General features: G+C 39.5%; 1 protein-coding gene across 1 annotated transcript; it reads left to right on the forward strand.

The window, feature by feature from the left end:
- Window positions 1-3,675: 3,675 nt before the first annotated feature.
- Window positions 3,676-17,528, forward strand: LOC108600843 (cysteine-rich motor neuron 1 protein). Its single transcript, XM_017988641.2, has 3 exons — window positions 3,676-4,097; window positions 9,117-9,341; window positions 15,937-17,528. Exons 2-3 carry the CDS (start codon window positions 9,203-9,205, stop codon window positions 16,866-16,868), a joined length of 1,071 nt encoding a protein of 356 aa, XP_017844130.1. The 5' UTR covers window positions 3,676-4,097; window positions 9,117-9,202; the 3' UTR covers window positions 16,869-17,528.
- The last annotated feature ends 1,015 nt before the right edge of the window (window positions 17,529-18,543 follow it).

The following is an 18,543-nucleotide window of genomic DNA, read 5'->3' on the forward strand; positions in this document are numbered from 1 at the left end:
ACACCAGGCAGACCAACCCAGCCAAGCACTTGGGCTAAAAATTGTTATATTAATTTTGTCTGCACACAACAGAAGCGAGGCGAGCAAGGATGACAACAGGGAGTCCTTGATAAACCCACAGACCAACACAAGATGCACACACACAAAACAATGAGCAAGGATTCATAATGGAATTTCGTTGGTAAACAGGCCAAAAGTCAAGACACAACGGAAGCCAGAAAACTTTAGCCCACAGTGCTGCGGGTTGGAGGATTGGGGGTTGGGGGCTGCGCCTTGTGGCAACTTTATTATTGCCATTGTGTAATATTGTGAATGTGTAAAATTGCGCTACACTAAATTTGTACGGAAAAGTGTCACCAGGGAATTAAGCTCATCAACGCTGATGGCCATGATTCAACTTCTAACTAAGATTTCGTCCTTGGCCTGCACTGCAGATAAACTTTAAATGTGGACAGAGAGTATATTAAAAGCGTGTTGAAATAAAACGCACTGAATTGTAGAAATGTTCAAAATGAAGAAATGAAAATGCATAGCGTATAAAAGCTGCTCCCCGCCCCACTCCCCCCCGCACGACCATTTGAAAAGGTAATCAAAATAAATGAGCGACATTTTGCCAGCTAGATGAGCTTCGAGGCTAAGATGCCAAGCGTTGTTTGTTGGCCACAGTGTGTGTGTGTGTGTGTGATTCGTAACTCGTTAGAATGCTGAACAATGAACGTTTAGGGGTTTCTTTTTGCCAGCTAACGGTAAAAGGGACCCATGTAGCAGGAAGCAGGAAGCATCAAAGCGTTGCCAGCGATTTCCCCGTCAAATTATGACTTGTTTGTACAGCTGTCAGCTCACTCTCTATGTATGTGTGTGTGTGTGTGTGTGTGTGTGCACTGAAAACCCGTAATCACTAGGAAATCTGTTAGCTCGACTGTCACAGCGGCATGAAAACAATTTAACATGTTTATTTAGTTGCGTTCACATTAAGCCATCAACATCAATTGAAGCTTTATACAGATTGTTGCCATAAAGCTCATTTGTTTACTTGTTGATGTATAGTACACTTTAGTGCTTAAAGCTTAAACAGCATTTTGGCCCATACAAATGGTTGCTTCCTAGAATTCATGGCTTTCAATTGTGTTGTCTGCTTTGCAATTTTACACGTGTTGGAGTCAAACCTTGGGGCATTCAACGAAATTTCGCCTTGTGCATTTTTCTGTTCAATATTTTGCCTCTCAACGTGTATATTGCAATACTTTGTGTTTACTGTATGGCAACAGTCATGGCTTAAATTTAAGCGCAGTCAACTTTTTGATACACTTTGAGTAGCGCGCAAGCATAAATTGTTTGTTTTCTGGGTTCGAAGCGTAGCGGGACGCGCATACAAACTGCAAATAGCAACTTAAGCAGCTTCAAAACGAGTTCTAACTATATGTGAAAGTTACTTTGCTTTAAAACTTACAGTCATTGAGTTCTTATGGCTCATACAGACGCATAAAGCGCAATTGACGCAATTTGGGCGCAAACAAATTTAACAAGTGTATATAATATTGTAATAATAAAAAAATCGCAGCTGCTGCGCAGTTCAATGTCTTGTAAAAATTTTAAGCAAAGGCCTATCAACTAAAGTTCATAAGCACGAGTATGAGTATGAGTATGAGTATGAGTAAATATTTAAATGTTCTTTTTATCTAAAAAGCTTGCTGATTTATTATTGTTGGGGCACAAATTGTGAAATTCTTTTAGCTTAGAGTGGCCAAGCTACTTAAGTGACTGCCCAATTTAGTTGGAACTCTCTGGGCTAATAAGCATTAGTATGAAATAGCGGAGCAAACTTCAAGATTTTGGCCAACGCCTAACATTTTGGCTGCGTACCGCCCATAAATTACCGTTTGGCAAACGCCCACGCCCACACCCACACACTATGCATATGTTAGTTGGAGTTTTTGGTGGGTGGCACGCATCCGCTTCATGGGGATATTTGGGGATATGCTGGGCATTATGTGCGCTCGTTTGCTTATCAGTTTGTTGTTGTTTTTTTTTTTTTTTGTTTCTCTGTCGCTGTTTTTGGGGCAATGGACAAGCGTCAGTTAAGGCAAAGCCAAAGCCAACCAGGCGCATGACTAAGTGTACGGACTGGCGTAATGACTAAGAAGATGGTCCACGCTTGCAAGTCCAAGTCCGTGAAGCCGACACGTTCTTTGGCCCCTTATCATCGTTTATTGTTGGCTACATACATTTTATTTTGTTTTTGTTTTTTTTTTCGGCAGTTGCAAGGCGCAACAACTTTCGCTACGCTTTGCCCGTCGCTTGGCTCGTTATTATCCTATTAGGATGTGACAGCAGCTCACAAACTTTTCATTCACACACACACAGAGAGAGAGAGTCACAAAGACAGACGCAAATACACCCACAGCACACATGTCGTATACATAACGCTTTTTATATACTTGCGTCGCCAAGACATTACAAGCTCGTTAAAGTGAAATCAATGTTGTTGTTGTTGCTGTTGCTGCTGCTGTTGCTGCTGCTGCTGATGTTCATTTTGACTTTGTTTCGTCCTGTCGTCCTCGTCGCTTTATTTGGCTATGTATTTTTATTTCATTATAAGGATTTGTCTGCCTCTTTGCTGTTATCTGTGGCAGTTTATGTGACACCGGAGGCCACTGACCATGAAAATTGTTAAGCTAAATGTTTCAACAAATAAACTATACGCATTATGATATTTTTAGCTGCTGCTAGCCCAAGCGGCGAGCAACATTAACTTTAATTTAAGGCCATAACGTTGGGGGCCATTATCAGATCATAAGAACTACTTAACAGCTGACGGCAATCAAGAAACTAGATAAAAACAAACATTGCGCAAAACTTTGGCTTAAACATAACTACTATTGAATCAAAGCTACGCTAAGGCAGTTTGCTGCCAGTTAGAATGATTATTAGTAATGCAATTAGTCACTTTGCAGATTTTATAAATGATTGTTACATGAGTTTGGAGCTTGGGCGTGTACGCAATTTGCATTTCATACACGCCCTCGCTTTGGCCTGAAAATTGTAATGAAGCCAACGATCTTTAATAAATTAAAAAATGTTTTTCTTTTATTTTTAAATTGATCGATCGGTCGTGGCATTGTAATGAATTGCACGTGACGAGTGCGTGTGATGCAGGCCCCAGGCCCAGGCACTTGCCAAAAGCAGAAATTCCTTAGCGGCACCATTTTGGTGGTTTTGACTTGGCTAACAATTTATGGTGTGCCCGAAAAATCGTTTGCAATCGCCGCGCTAAAACATATGCCAAATACCAAATACCTGCTGACGCATACAAATCAACAAGTGTCCATATGTATTAACAAGAATTTACATACATACGCTTATGCTTAATCGTTTTGCGCTGCACAAAAAAGAGCGCGTAAAGTTTAAGAGAGCGCGAGAGCACATCGGTTAGCCGGTTGTTGTTGTTGTTGTCATTGCGCACGCTCTTAAGCCGGCTGGTCAGCTAGCAAGAGCGCGAGTCTAGTGGGTGAGCATGCGAGAGCGAGAGCGCAACCTGTTTAGCGCGCGTACAGTGGTTCGCTTAGCGAGCGCACTACAACGAGAGCGCACGACTAGCGATCGTGCGCTGCCGCTACGATCGTCAGAGAGCTTATATTGTGCTGGCAAAGCTTATGCCAGTTTAGTTAACGTGCAGCAGCCGAAGAAAACGCATGCAATTATTTAGTTAAACGTTTCGATTAGCGCGTTGTTGTTTGTTGTGATGTGAGCAGCGGCTAAGATGCTTAACGATTTCAAATACAAAAAAGTAAACCAAGTGTGCGTGTAATATAACAATTAGGCGCTAAGGCAAAAGAAAAGTGCGACAAACGAGCAGAGCCAAAGAGAAAATAATAAATTCAAACAAGCTGCTGCTGCTACTGCTGCTACTGCTGCTGTGTGTGCTGTAAAGTGTGAAAAGTGCAAAGTGAAAGAAACTGCAAGCAGAGCTAGAGCAACGGCAACGGCAACGTTCAGCATGTGAAGTCGTCGTACGTAACTGAACGTAACGTAACGTAACGAAAAGATATTTATGCTCTGAATGCTGCTTGGGAGAGCTTACAAAATTTACGTGGCAGGTGTGTAGAGTAGAGTAGAGCGCTGCTCCAGTGCGCATTCCACAGATTGTGCACATAATCTATAGACAGAGACAGATAGAGACAGACAGACGGCAGCGTAAGTGAAACAGAGACAGCGCGACAGCGCGACGGGCGACACACGACAAAACAAATCATGCAAACGGGGCGCGTTTAAATCATGTGAAGGGTTAACCATGTTATAAAATATTACTTGTACCAATTGTATTTCAATTTCAATTGTAGTTTTTTATACGTTTTTTTGCCTTTTAGCTGTAGCTGTAGCTGCTGCTGATTATATAAGTCGCTTGATTGGGGCCTTGGGTAGTTGGTTAGGCTCATATGTTATATACTTAAGATAGCGCATATCTAATAATATCGCGCCGCATAACGTCATATCTATGTATGTACCGTACGTTCGTCCGTCCGTCCGTACGTCTGTCTGTGTGTACCGTTGTATAATAAATGTGCCTAGGCTAGACAATGTTGTTTAGAATATGTTTGTAGGTTGAGTTCCGTTCCCAGCTAATTATTGCAAAGTTTTATGTCTTTGACGCACTATATTTAAACATTATTCACAGGCATTTGCTAAATAATAAACAAATTATAAATAGGTAACTTAATAAATGTACAGTAAACTAAAAAACTAAACAAACGCAAACAAATTAAAAACTCACACACACGCACACTGGCGCGCACACTGGGCCGAAAGCTTTTTGTTTTTGTTGCTAAACAAGCATATGCTGCATTGTGTGTGTGTCTCTGTGTGTGTGTGTGTTTAGTTTAGAGCGCTTGTATTTGTACATTTTGTTTACACAAAAATCAAGGTTAAAAGCGCAAAGCGACATGCGTAAATGAAAAAAAAAGGTGGAAGCAAATAAATATATCGTTCAATAAACGCGCAATGATCGAAAAATTATGTGTTTTTAGTCAGTCTGTCTGCCTGTCGCTGTCGCTGTCTCTATATTTATCTGTGTGTGCACACACACACACACATACACATGTTCATATGTTTGTTTGTGGTCGCGCGCGCTGTATGCTGAGCCAGCATTTACCGAAAGTACCAAAAGCCTCACATTAAAGCGTCCAGCGTGTGGACCGACTAGTTGTAGTTGTAGTTGTAGTTGCTGTAGCGCTCTCCCGCGTTTATAGCTCTTAAGCCCTGCCTGAAAGCAGAGCAAATAATAAAAACAACACGCACACACACATGAAAGTAAAGCTTACGCCAAAGTCTGAGAGCGAAGCTTTCATACTCTTTAAGCAGCCCAAAAACTCTTTAAGGTCAATGCGTGTCTATTGCGGGAGTCAGAAGTCAGCAGCTCTCATATTTGGCAAACGTAATCGCATTAAAATTAATACAGTAAACATTATTTATAAGCAACATGTAGACAAGCAGCAAAGTTTCCTTAGAAGCAACATAATTCCATAATTCACATAAAGCGCTTAAAATTGATAACAACGAGTAAATAGATTTTATTCTGAGTAATAAAGTAAACCTGCATCTTCCAGGAATATTTTAGAATTTATATACACGCTAATTTTTGTTTACAATTAAATAATCCCTAGAATATTGCAATCAAATTTTGTTTATGCTGTTCATTCAAAGAAAAATTAATACTTAAAAAGTTTAATCAATGATTTTTAGCTATAAAAACTGCCTAATTTAATTCACAAAACTGATTATGTGATTGTTGTTGCTCATTTAGAATGTTTACTGTATGATTTATTACATAAATTCAAAATTTTGACCAATCAGCATTGCATCAGTTGACATTTTATACATATGCGCATATTTTTATTATTCTTTACCAAGAACTCAGGTGCCCTTAAATTCTTACAAGTCTTGGATTACATTTCCGCGATAATTCAAAAACGCTGTCAACAGAACGCTAAAAACTGTCAACTAAGAATTAAAACTGCCAACTGAGCACAACAACAAAGCGCAAGTTGTTTTTTTTTTTTCGTTCATTTTTTATTCTTTTCATTTGCTGTCTCGCTTTGCTTTTGTAAATTTAAGCTGCCTGGATATTAGATAGCCAAAGCAGATAAGAAACTGCGCTTTAATTATGAAAATTTTTTTCATTTGATTTATATTACAGCAAGAATTTTCAGCCAAAACTCTTTGCGCTGCTCTTTCGCTTTTTTACCTTTAAGGCCGCTGAAAGATTTTAATGAACGTAAAACTCAAACTCAAAGCGAAAGCAATTATGCTCAGCTGCAAGTGTATTGCGTGCAGCTGCAAAGAGACAGAGAGAGAGAGAGAGAGGGAAGAGTGAGCGCAAGAGAGTGTGTTGTGTAAAAGAGCAGGGGACAGCGGCGAAGTTGGCGACCAAAGCCCAAGCTAGCGTCAGCGTCAGCGTCAGCTTCAGCTTCAGAGGCAGCTGGCAAGCTTAATTTTTGCAGTAGCTATAGCAACATCAACATACAACCCACCCCTCTCTCAACGCTCATTGGCACGCCCCGTCACTGCCCAAAGTCCCTTTCAACTTGCGACTGCGACTGTTGCTGCTGCTGCTGCTGGCTCATCAAAAAAGCCAAAAGTTGTTGAACGTGAAATTATTGTACGCGAACACGAGTAAATACACACACACACACATGCATGCGGCTGAGTACACACACACACACTTGTATTTGAGCCGAGACCGTCAACATCGACGTTACTGCCTCTGCCGCTGCTGCTGTTTTGCATGTGTAGCGTCTCAAGATAAATAATACAAAATGAAAACAGCGAAGAGTGAAGAGTGCGAAGAGTGAGCAGCGCGACTGCGAAAAAAAGTAGAATAAGCTGAAGCGAAGGCATGAAATAGATGCATCAGATTTCGCATTCAAGTGAAATTTATGGCAATCATAAAGCTTATCTTGCGTTCGAGGTAAAAACTTACAGTTAGCATTGGCAGCATTGACAGAGCCGCGCGACGCTAAGCTGCGTCTCGACAGCGACGTCAACGACAGCAGCGACAGCGACAGCGACAGCGTTTCAACTACAGACGTACTTATCGCCAATGGGGAGACTCATTATGCTTACCGATCGGCAATTGTTGTTGTTGTTTTGAGTTGTTGTTGCTGTTGTTGTTATTCCTGTTGCTGTTGTTGTTCACTTTAAACCGACAAACATAGCGCCTCTGACCCCAAAGCATAGCCAAGCCGAGTTGCTGGCTCATAAACGAGTAACTACTACATAGTATGTTTTGTATGTGTGTGTACACTAGGGTGACTCTCGTAATAATAATAATAATAATAATAATCATAATAATAATAATCATAAGCTAAGTTATACAATGAGAAGCGCTGATTAACATAAATTTATATAATTGTCAACTATGAAAAGTTCTAAATTGAACGCTTAAATTAAAATTAAAATTAAAATTATTATTATTATTATATATATTATTAAAATTATAACAAACTTTGAGTTTGTCTTGTTGCTTTTGACGAACTTTCAATTTCTAATTTTATTTCATAGCATAGCTTAAAATTTTGCTTTTTTTTACCTATCACAACGAGCCACCCTAGTGTACATAACGCAGTTGCTATCAGAGTTTAGTCATCTACACAAATATGCGAGGCGAAGCAGTGAGCAGGACAGAGATAGATTACAGCTAAGAAAGAATGCCCCCAAGGTATTCAGACCCGTACCATATACTCAGTCACCTATATCGCAAATAGTGGAGAAGCTATGTACACCTGGTACACATACATAGAAATTTTTTAACTGGAAAAACTATGAGGCACACAAATACAAATACAAATATGTGAGCGTAGCATAGATAAATGTTTATCTCACTAACGCTTATGCATAGTAGAGACAGAGAGAGCGAAGCAATTAGATAAGAAAGTTAATGCACAAGATTAAAGCTGCGCGCTGTTTAAATAAAGTGTGTGCGTTGCATGTGGCGTATACGTAATCTGCAAACAATGCGTGCAGACAATGAATCATATGACATGATATCATTTCATATTATGGCTTTAATTGCAAGACACACGTTGAAAATTGAAAATTGAGTACGAAATGCGATTAAGTCATCAATAAGCAAATATTGTAAATAAAAGCGCTAGAGCTGCAGCTCATCGAATGCAATGAATTGAAATAATGAAGCATTCAGCGCTGCCACACAATAGCGCGCAACTTAGATTCAATCAGGCAGACAGACAGACAGACAGACAGAAAGCGCAAAAAATAAAATTTATAATGGGCAAACGATTTTCCATTCAGCTTGAGTCGGAAGTGAGCAAACGCGCGCGGTTTGCCGCCTCTGTGCGTGTGTGTGTGTGTGTGTTGATTAATTAACAAATCGATTAACTGCTTCATTGAGAAGCGCTATAAAGCATTTTATGTTATGAAATGAAATATGCGTGCAGCTTAAAGTCAAAGTCAAGTTCTTAAAGTGCGTGCAGCTTGGGCTGCTGTCAATAAGTTCAGCAGCTGTAAATCTAGCATTGATTGCATGAATGAATGCATAGCATACAAAGTGCTTCGCAGAGAGAAAACAAATCAGTTTTAGAGCTGGCAGCGTTGCTACCTGTGCTACCTGTAACATATACAGCTGCATTTATCAGTTTTGCCTTTTTTTTTTGTTGCTTTATTTGTGCACAAAACAGTTTTCAGTTTTCGGTTTTGGGTTTTTGGTTTGCTGGTTTGCTGGCTGAGCTGCTCTCGTTCTCGTATCTCTCAGGAATGAAGTGAAATGGTTGCCAGGTCGTTGTCGTTGCCTGCGGTCATTAAAAACTACTACTGCTCACACATTCAGTTGAAAAAATAACAACAACAAAAAGAGCACATAAAACAAATGCTTGTTGCTATTTTTAGCAATGATACAAGCGAGTCAAACGCTGCGGCGACGACGGCGACGGCGACGGCTCTGGCTGACTTAGTAACGCTTTACTGCCTTGTTTTGCAATGCAATTAAATTAAAATATATATATGTGTGCGTGTGTGTGTGTTTGGTATGCGACTATAAAAATCAACAAGCAGCAAGCAAAAAATGTGACAATTTATTTCTCTTACTCTTTTCTCTTTTGCAGATGACAACGAAATTCAATTGATTTTGATTTTGCCATAAACGAGACACACACACACACAGACAGCCCCCAACGATCATAACTCGTATATGATTTTAGCAAGCTTCAAGGTCATATCGATTGTCTACTACTGCGCCCATTCATCCCACTTGTTTGCCAAAATGTGTAAGCTGCACCTGCTGCTGCTCCATGGACTGCTCATCGTCTCAGCGGCTGCTGCTGCCACACGTAAGTCCCAAGTCCAGCTGCTCATTTGTTGATCAGCTTATCGAATTGTACAAGTATTATGACGTAGCTTATTATTGTTTGCACTATGGCAAAGAGCAGCCGATTGTTGAGCTCGAATAATCCGCATACATTTAATCTGTATAATCGTTCGTTCAGCTTCAGTTGTAGGCCATAAAAACACAACTGCAATCAGTCAAAACAAATAAAAATAATTACGCGCCGCTCTCTTTTGCATGTTAAATGTTTAATTAGGCGCAGTGCATAATAATAAATAAAAAGCTTTAAATGCTGCTGCTGCTGCTTAAGCAAGTGCCATTTAAATTTTAGACCATTTTCAATTCTGGCTCTGGGCGTGCAAATCGACTTACAATAAATTGTTAATAAATTCAAATTGCAATTGCAATTCGTTGGCATCTAAATGATTGAAATAAAAGCTGCAATTTAGTTGCAATCATCTTGAGCATGAAACATGTTGCACAAATAATAAATAACTTTACTTTTGTGCGTCTGTTCATAACATTTGTATTTGATGTGTAAATATGCCACTTGACTTGGCAAACGGAAGTCTGAGCGCAAGTTTAACATTTATTTATTTATAACAAAAGCACAAGTAAAGTTAAGTAAACTTGAGCTGTAGTTGCAGCAGCAGCAGCAGCACTATGGATAATTTGAGCGCATTTTATAATAAATTGTTAGTAAATTATATAGAATTGAGGTACTTGGAATCATTAGCAATCTTAAATAATTGAATTTAAATTAGTTATGCTATAGCAATTTTGCTTTTGCTAAGAAATAAACAGAAATGGGGTCAAAGCGATAGAATTGGAAACAAATGTCAGTTAGTGATATAATAAAATTAAATTAAATGTTTGTACTGCAAACTAAACTTAACTAGTGCTTATAAATCGTTTGATTAAATGCCTTTACATATATTTGACAACGCCTTTTTATTTATAACAACAGCAAATTCTTTAAAAAATTAATGCCCTGTAGCTACAAAGGAAGTTGGCAAACTTTTTGTGGTTTGGGTTTGCGTTGAAGAAAGTTTATTGGGGTTAGCAAAGAAATACTTGAGCAACTGCAGTTAACAGCTGTAAGTTAACATAGCCGCATTATGTTAAGTTGCTTGGCAAATATTTTCACTTACTGATTTGTGTAGCGAGCGATTGAGTTGCTGTGGCAATGTGAGGGCTGCCGCTCGCAGGCGCCAACGTGTGTGCACAAAGAGCCGCCGCTGCCTGTGGGTGAGCAGCAGCGCCAACAGCAGTTGACCAAATATGCCAAACATAGACGCAATGGCTGGCACATTGACTGGCGCGGGCGTGTGATGCGTGCGCAGCCACCAGCGACTGTGATGCACAAAGTAGCTGAAGAACGCGTGCATGGCCAGCTCTGTGGGCGCCAGCACGAGGAACGCGAGCAGCTGCAGGCGCAGCAGCGCACACAGACGGCAGCTGAGCCGCTGCAGCTGCAGATGCAACCTCCAGAGCTGCGCGAGCTCCAGGCAAAGCCAGCGGCACTGCGCGCGCTGCAGTCGACTCTGTTGCTGCCGCTGCACGTGCAACGCATCTGTAAGCAGCTGTTGCAAGTGGTAGTGGCAGTGGCGCGTCAAGTGGCTCAGCAGCAGCAGCGCGAGCACGTAGAGCGCCAGGCACAACTGCAGCGCCAATTGGCAGGCGTAGACGTAGCAAATGCTGGCAAAGTAAATGCTCAGCGCGCTGGCCGCCGCGTCGTGCAGCAGCAGAAACAGCGCATAGCTGGCGGAGGCCACGAGGCAGCCGAGCAGCGCGTAGATGCAGCACAAGTGGCTCGAGGTGCACAATTGGCGCGCAGACTGTTGCAGTCGCTGCTTGTGCAGCAGCTGCAGCAATTGCCGGCGACAGCGCAGCAGGCGCTTGATCCAGGCGATGATGCGACGCTGGCGTGTGGCATGCAGCCAAAGCGTCACATTGGCCGAGAGCAGCAGCAGCGCGTAGCGCTCGCAGCCCACAATGAACAGCAGCTGATGCTGGCGCAGAAACTCCATGTGCGTATACGTAATATGGAAAGCAAAGGGCGCGCAGCATACAAAGCAAGCGAACAAGCAGTAGCCATAGCGCTGCCAGCAGCGTGAGTAACGTACGCACCACGCACTGGGTGACTCTATGGCCAGCAGTCCAAGCAGTCGCGTTAGCTGAAAACCCGCTTGTAAAAATACTAAAGTGAGCCACTGTACTGTACGTCGCCGCATAATGCAACAAACTAAACTTTCAGTCTGGCTACGCTTTGTTCATAATTGAATCAGAATTGCTCACACCCCAGCCCTTTGGCTATTAGCCTGATTGAATTCCAAGGTGCGCGCACTCAGCTGCTAGATAACCCAACTGAAGGATACGCTCAGCTCCGCTCAGCTCAGCTCAGCTCTGTAGTGAAACAAAAGTGTTTGCTGCTCTGTCTGTGTGTAAACGAATGAAAATCTGTGCAACGCTTGAATAAATTCGTCTATGCGCAAAGCAGTTCAGATGGAAAATAGATAATGCACTATATAGCAAGCAGCTGTGTGAGCGAGACACACTCTGTCTGAACTAAAATTCAAAACATTCATATTCATTGGTCCTGACCTCAATTGCCGTGTGTATAAATAAAATGATTTTAAGTGCTGCAGCAAAATCATTCAAACATAACTATCATTGAAAATATATATTTTCGATACTAGTTATTGCTATGTGTGCTGACAAGCAAAGCTATAGCTTATTGGAATATGATAAACAATAAACTAATGCTTCACACCTCAACAAATTCAAGTTTTGCGGCGCATAAAGTGTTAAATAGCCTTGATAACTACCCTGTAGAACTGCGCGCTGGGCTGTAGCTGATGCAGTGACTAATTACTGGGTAATCAGTTCGTTTCATTGTTGAAAAAGTAGTAACTTTACTAGTTATCAGTTAAGAAATTTGCTTATCAACACATTACACCAATGGTTACACCAATGTGAAGCGTAAGCAATTCTCAGCAATCACTAGAAAATTCAACAACAATTTTCAACAATTACATGTAATTGAAAAGTTTGTTTAATTAATATTTGCATTACTTTTATAGGAATAGCTGTATAGTGTATATACTATATAGCTTTAGTTCAACAATGCCTAGCATTGGTGAATTGCGCTTTTTATTAAAATCGCTTCTACCCTTACTAAAGGGTTAAGCAAAAGTTGTACAATAATCAAGTGTTAATAAATTTACTGTCTGCTCTTCATTGTGATTTCAATTCACCAACAAGCAACTTATTCTTCAACAATTACATATAATACGAAAGTTTAATTGATTAATTAATAGTTCAACACTAATTAGCTTAAGTTTATTTGATTAATTAAAAGTTCAACAACAGCATTTGTGAATTGCATTAAAATCACCTATGGATGCTAGCGGTACTAAAGGGTTAAGCAAAAATGCTACCAAGCGTTAATAAATTTACTGCCTGATTTAAATTCACCAAGAAAGTCACCAATGAAGGGTTAAGCAATAATGCTACAATCTGAAGTATTAATGAATTCATTGCTTGCTTTTCATTGTGACTTCAATTCAACAACAAACATATTTAACAATTACAATACATGTAACTCAAATGTTTAAGTTTAATAGTTCAACAATACGTAGCATTGGTGAATTGAAATTTAACCACCAATTGCTGCTAGCCGTACTAAAGGCTTAAGCAAAAATTTATGCACTGCTTGCTTTTCATTGTTGAACTCATCAAGAAGCGTACTAAAGACTGCGAGCAACAACAACTTTATTTTTAAATCATGCATAAAATTGTTTGGCAATTTCATTCTCACACTTTCTTAATTTGTATAATATTCAAATTTGCGAGACGATAAAAAAAATAATTTAAGTCTGTTATAATTTAAATGCACAGCTGTTGAAATTTGGGTCATTGTTGCTTCAGTGAATGTGAGACAGGTTCTGATGCTGCTGCTGCTACAATTCTCAAGTGACCGATGCTATTCAGGCATTAAACACCAATTGTGCACACACACACACACACACACACAGACAGCGACTGAGATGTAAAAATCGTGATTCCAATCAGTGTCAAGAGATAAACTAACAATTTAAATTCTTGTTTGAAGTGCGCCTTTGTGGTTGAGTTTCTTCTTATTGTTGTTGTTGTTGCTATTGTTGTTGTTGTTGCTTGGCGTTGTCGTTGTATTATTAAAAAAGTTTTCACTTTAAAGAGTTTTTCCCCTTTTTCATGCAACATAAAATGCAAAGCACTCGACTTGCTATATGCGTATATATATATATAATATATATATTATATTATATATAGAGTGGTCTGCTTTTAATACAAAAATTAGTTTCTTAGAGCGTGGCTGTAAAAAAAGTTATTGTATGTGGGTGTTGTGTGTAGCTGCAACTTTTTTTTGTATGCTTTGTCCTGTTATTGCCGCACTCTGTTCTGTTCTGTTCTGTTCTGTAGCTTTCCAGTTCTGTAGGCAGCCAAGTGTGCGGTTCGTTTCTTGTTGCGTTTTTTTTTTTTGTTTTTTGTTATCTAGGTTATATGACTGGCTTTCATCCTGCGGGGCTTACTAACGCTGCTGCTACTGCTGCTGAGCTCAGCTCAGGTTTGGGTTTTGGTTTGGCTTTGGGTTTGTGGCTAGTCTGACAGTTGCTTGGCATTGCAGTGTCGCGAGCTCTGACGGCTAATTCATTCACATTTCACGCTATGTCGCAGTCTTTGTCTTTTTTCTAGCATATCTTGTGCTTAACACTGCAGCTAAAAGTCCTTGGTCCTGCCGCTGCGCTCTCTCCACACTTCAAAGTCAAATGGCGCACTCAATAACAAAACAAGCGTCTAAGCTGACGCTGCCCGATAAGACGCGACGACAAAATATATGTTTAAGCAAAAAAAAAACTTTAATTAAATAAAGTGTAAGCAGCTTGTTAGCGAAGCCTTCAAGCCTGGCTGACTCTCGAGTCGAGTGGAGTTGAGTTCAGTTCGTTTCTTCGTTTTGTTCTTTCCAAATCCAGTCGATTTTTATATCAGATACGCGCGCATTTCGCTTTGACTTTGGGCTGGCCAAAGTCAAGGAGCAAAGTTCGTGCTTGTTTACCAGCAAAAAAAAAAAAAAACAGAAAACGTATAAAGTTGAAAGTAAAAAGAAAAGCAAAGCAGAGCGCAGAGAGATAAATACGCAAGGCATTTGGCCATTATATGGGCGAGTGAAAATGACAAATTAACTTGAGCTTGAGCTCAAAGGCAGCCGCAAACTTTCGCAACTGCTGCCAAACCCAAAATTGGCAAACAAAACTGCGTGTAAAGGTAAATTGAAGACTTTCGGGATGTCTTGGTGAAAGGTGTGCACACACACACACACACATAGAGAAAGACACACGCACACGTGCGCATCAAAAAGTTGTCATTTCAATTTAAGTTAATGCGACACAAGCGACAAGCGAACGACTCGGCACGGCACGCTCAGCGATTTTGCGATTCGCGTTAATTCCTGCAACGCATTCACACAAAAGTGTTAACCAATTATGCAAATGCCCAAGCCACAGCCACAGCCAAAGCCACAGCCAAAGCAGCAACAGCAAACAGGCAGAACTCTCAGCTAAGTAGGCTGCCATAATGAATCCTAATTAGTCTAATCTGAAGCATAACGAGCAGCAGCAGCAACTAATGTTGACTTTATCTATATAGCCATAGCATACTTGTTAAATAATGATTAGTTAATTCTAATCATGCGGCAACTTATTGATTGTAACTCAAAATAAGAGAATATATAAGAATTAGCTGAAATAATTCAAAATAGTTTACAAATTATGCGGATTATTCAAAAGAAGCAAACAAATTATTTTTGGCTTCTTTTAGTTGCTACTAAAATTGGCTTATTTTAAAATTAAAATTTTTGTTCATTGAGCAACTGGTAATAATGCTTAGTCTAAATTGTGTTGGTATATTTATTATAAAATATTAAATAGTTAGTCACTTTAATTTCAATTCACAGCAATTCACTCAAAATAACTTAAATTATGCCACTACCTTAACAGTTTTAATGTAAACCCTCAAGAATTCAAGCATTATCTAATCGTAACGATTTATTAGTAAACTGATTAGCAATCGTAATTGAAATTTAACAGTTCCCAAGATAAACTTGCTTCCCATATAAAAAAATTCTGCTGCTGCTTGCTAATTGTTTTTGTTGCCTTTTGGCATGTGCATAAATTTTTGGCATATTTTATTTATGGCTCACAAGCAATACGCTTAATATACTATATGGTATATAGTATATTTTTATAAATAATTTCGTTTGGGCCATTGTCGAGATACTTGCGTCTACTAAAAACGTTGTTTACACATTGCCAATCAACAGGAAATTGGCAATTAAAAGCATTTTCTTTCGCTTTTCTTTTTTTTTGTGTGTGTGTGTGGAACATATTAACATATCTGAGGAATTACCCGCATGCCATGTGCTTGCAAGATTAAATATTGTTTTTCTTAAAATAGATATTCGTTTGAATGTGTGTGTGTGAGTTGCCTGGAAAGCTTAAAAATTTATTTATGCGCAAGTATAAAATTGAAGCTAATTATTCTTTTATTTATTTTGTTAGTGGAGCCAGCGCTGCTGCCCATACCGGAGCCTTGCGATAATGTTGTGTGCCCAGCCGATGCGGAGCTGCAATGTCCGCCGGATAGCGCCATACGTGAAATGCTTGAGATCAACAGCGTGGCGGAGACTACTCCAAGCTTCAGCAACAGCAACAGCAGCAGCAGCAGCATCATGGGCATGCCCATGCCCTTGCCCAGCGATGAGCTCTTTGCGCGCTGCTGTCTGAACAAGAAATGCATATGCAACACTTGTTATATTCCGGACTGCAGCGGCGAGGCGGAGGTGGTCATCGAACTGCTGCCCGAGAGCATGAGCACGCCGGGTCATTGCTGTGGCACGTACGAGTGCCGGCTGGAGCCGAATTGCACTGCCGCCAGGGATACGGACTACTTTTGGCTGCAGAACTGCAAGCGCTGCCAGTGCCGCTGGGGCGCGCGCATTTGCCAGCAGACCTGCGAGGAGGGCAACAACAATGCCTTCTGCCATGACAAGGATCTGAACCTTGACTTCAGCGACGGCGAGAGCTGGAAGGATGGCTGCGAGGAGTGCGAGTGTGTGGGGGGTGAGCAAAAGTGCGTGCTACCCATGTGCGGGCATGTCGATTGTCCCGTCGAGCGGCAGGTGAATCTCAAGGGCAGCTGCTGTCCCATCTGCTGGCCCGAATGCGCGCCCATGCCCAACGAGGGCTACAACGTTGGCTACGCGGATCAGCAGCCAGCAGGCGACGCCACTACTCCCTGCCAGCATCATGACTTTCCCAATGTGGTCGAGGTAGTGCATCGCTCCAACTATGTGCAGCAGCTATATCCATATATAGTGCTATGTCTGCTTATCGTAATACTGGCGCTCAGCTTCTATATACGCCACCTAAAAGCCAAGCAACGTTCCTACCGGCCCGTCTCCAATTTCGATGAGAAGATCGATCGTGTCTAAGCTGCAAAACGCAAAAACTTTCAACTAGTAACTTGTTTTATTTTTTTTTTTGTTTTTTTGGTATCTAAAGGATCTCATTTATAATTTCGCTTTCACTTCCAAAACACACACAGACATCCGCAGCAAAAATGAAAATATATATAAAAAGTATTCTTATGAAATTACGCGCAAACAAAAGTTACTACACTTTATACTTTTTTTATTTTGTTTAAACAGCCAGCAAACTTTATTGTACATAGAATTACACGCACATTAAAGTTGCATGCCACATGCCACACAAACTGCGTTTAGTATTAAGCACACCAATGTTTTATTATAAATATATATTTACTATATGCACAAAAACTAAAATGCCAAAACATATACGAACTACACCCTGCCCCCAACTACTGACGAACGACCACATATATATATATATATATAACTATTCGATACGATTCGATTTGTTCGCCATAGCTTGTAGTTGCTTTAGTCTATAGATTTTTTAATTCTAAGCTAGAATATCTATGTGATATTTGTTAATAAGAACTTCGACAACAACAATAACAATAAAGTAAAAAGTATTGCAATTGGATCAATTTTTATTAAACAGCTGCTGATCGTTGCCATTAATGTATATCCACTATAATTATTATTATTACTATTACGATTATGATTGCCTCAATAAACAAACAAATCATTCTTTGCACTTGTATCTGTATCTTTTATATGTATCTGCAGCGCTTGCGGTGAATCAGCTTTTTGGCATGCGCTGCGCTGCTGCTGAGTTCATTGTATTCCCAAAAGTAAACATGTATATTTATTTGACTTTGCATTGCACATTTTTTTCAGTTAAATATTAACAATTTCAAACAAATTGTGCACACAATAATTAGCAACAAGTATACGTTATGTGTGTGTGTGTAAGATAATTCCTTTATGCGCTTGTAATTAGTACGCTGCAGTTGATTACACAACTAAATATTTAAAAAGCTTCATTTATGCTGCGCTTTCGAAAAAAAATGACATTGTAAGTAGGTTAGTTAAATTGAGTGCAATTTTAACAGCATTTTATTTTGTGAATTTGTTACTTTCACTTTAATTACATTTGTACATATGTGGAAAATGATTTTGTATCCAGTTACAATTTTGATTATTGAATAACTTCAACTCAAAGGTAGCTAAATGGACTAGACAATTTTTGTTTATGAAGCAAACTACAATATTTAATAATTATTGTTTATTTTATATATAGTTTAATTATGCATAGTATATTAAACATTTGGTTTAAAAATTTGTGCATTGAAAACTTTGACAAGCTCTAACTTATTGATATTTAAATGGATGGTACTGCTTTAAATAATTTTACGTTGCTTATGCAGCAAACAATTAAAATGAGTGTAAATTGGTTTCATTTGATTGAGATTTAGTTGAGTTATGCATAGGCTAGAATATTAAAACTAAAGTTTGAACAGGCTATAGCTCAGTTAAGAAAGTTCGTATTGTAGTTTGTATTATTTTTAGATTTATAGCAGCTCATACTATAAATTCATGTGCATTTTAAAATATTTTTATATTTTTTTTTTTGATTTTTGAGACTCGTTTGACAAAATATTTAAATTTGAAAATCGCAAATGCTGCAATTTGATTGCTCACATCAATAAAATACTAAAACAAAAAAATATTTAGGTTAATT

Source organism: Drosophila busckii, chromosome 3L (genome assembly GCF_011750605.1).
Source record: "Drosophila busckii strain San Diego stock center, stock number 13000-0081.31 chromosome 3L, ASM1175060v1, whole genome shotgun sequence".
In the NCBI taxonomy this organism is placed as follows: domain Eukaryota; kingdom Metazoa; phylum Arthropoda; class Insecta; order Diptera; family Drosophilidae; genus Drosophila; species Drosophila busckii.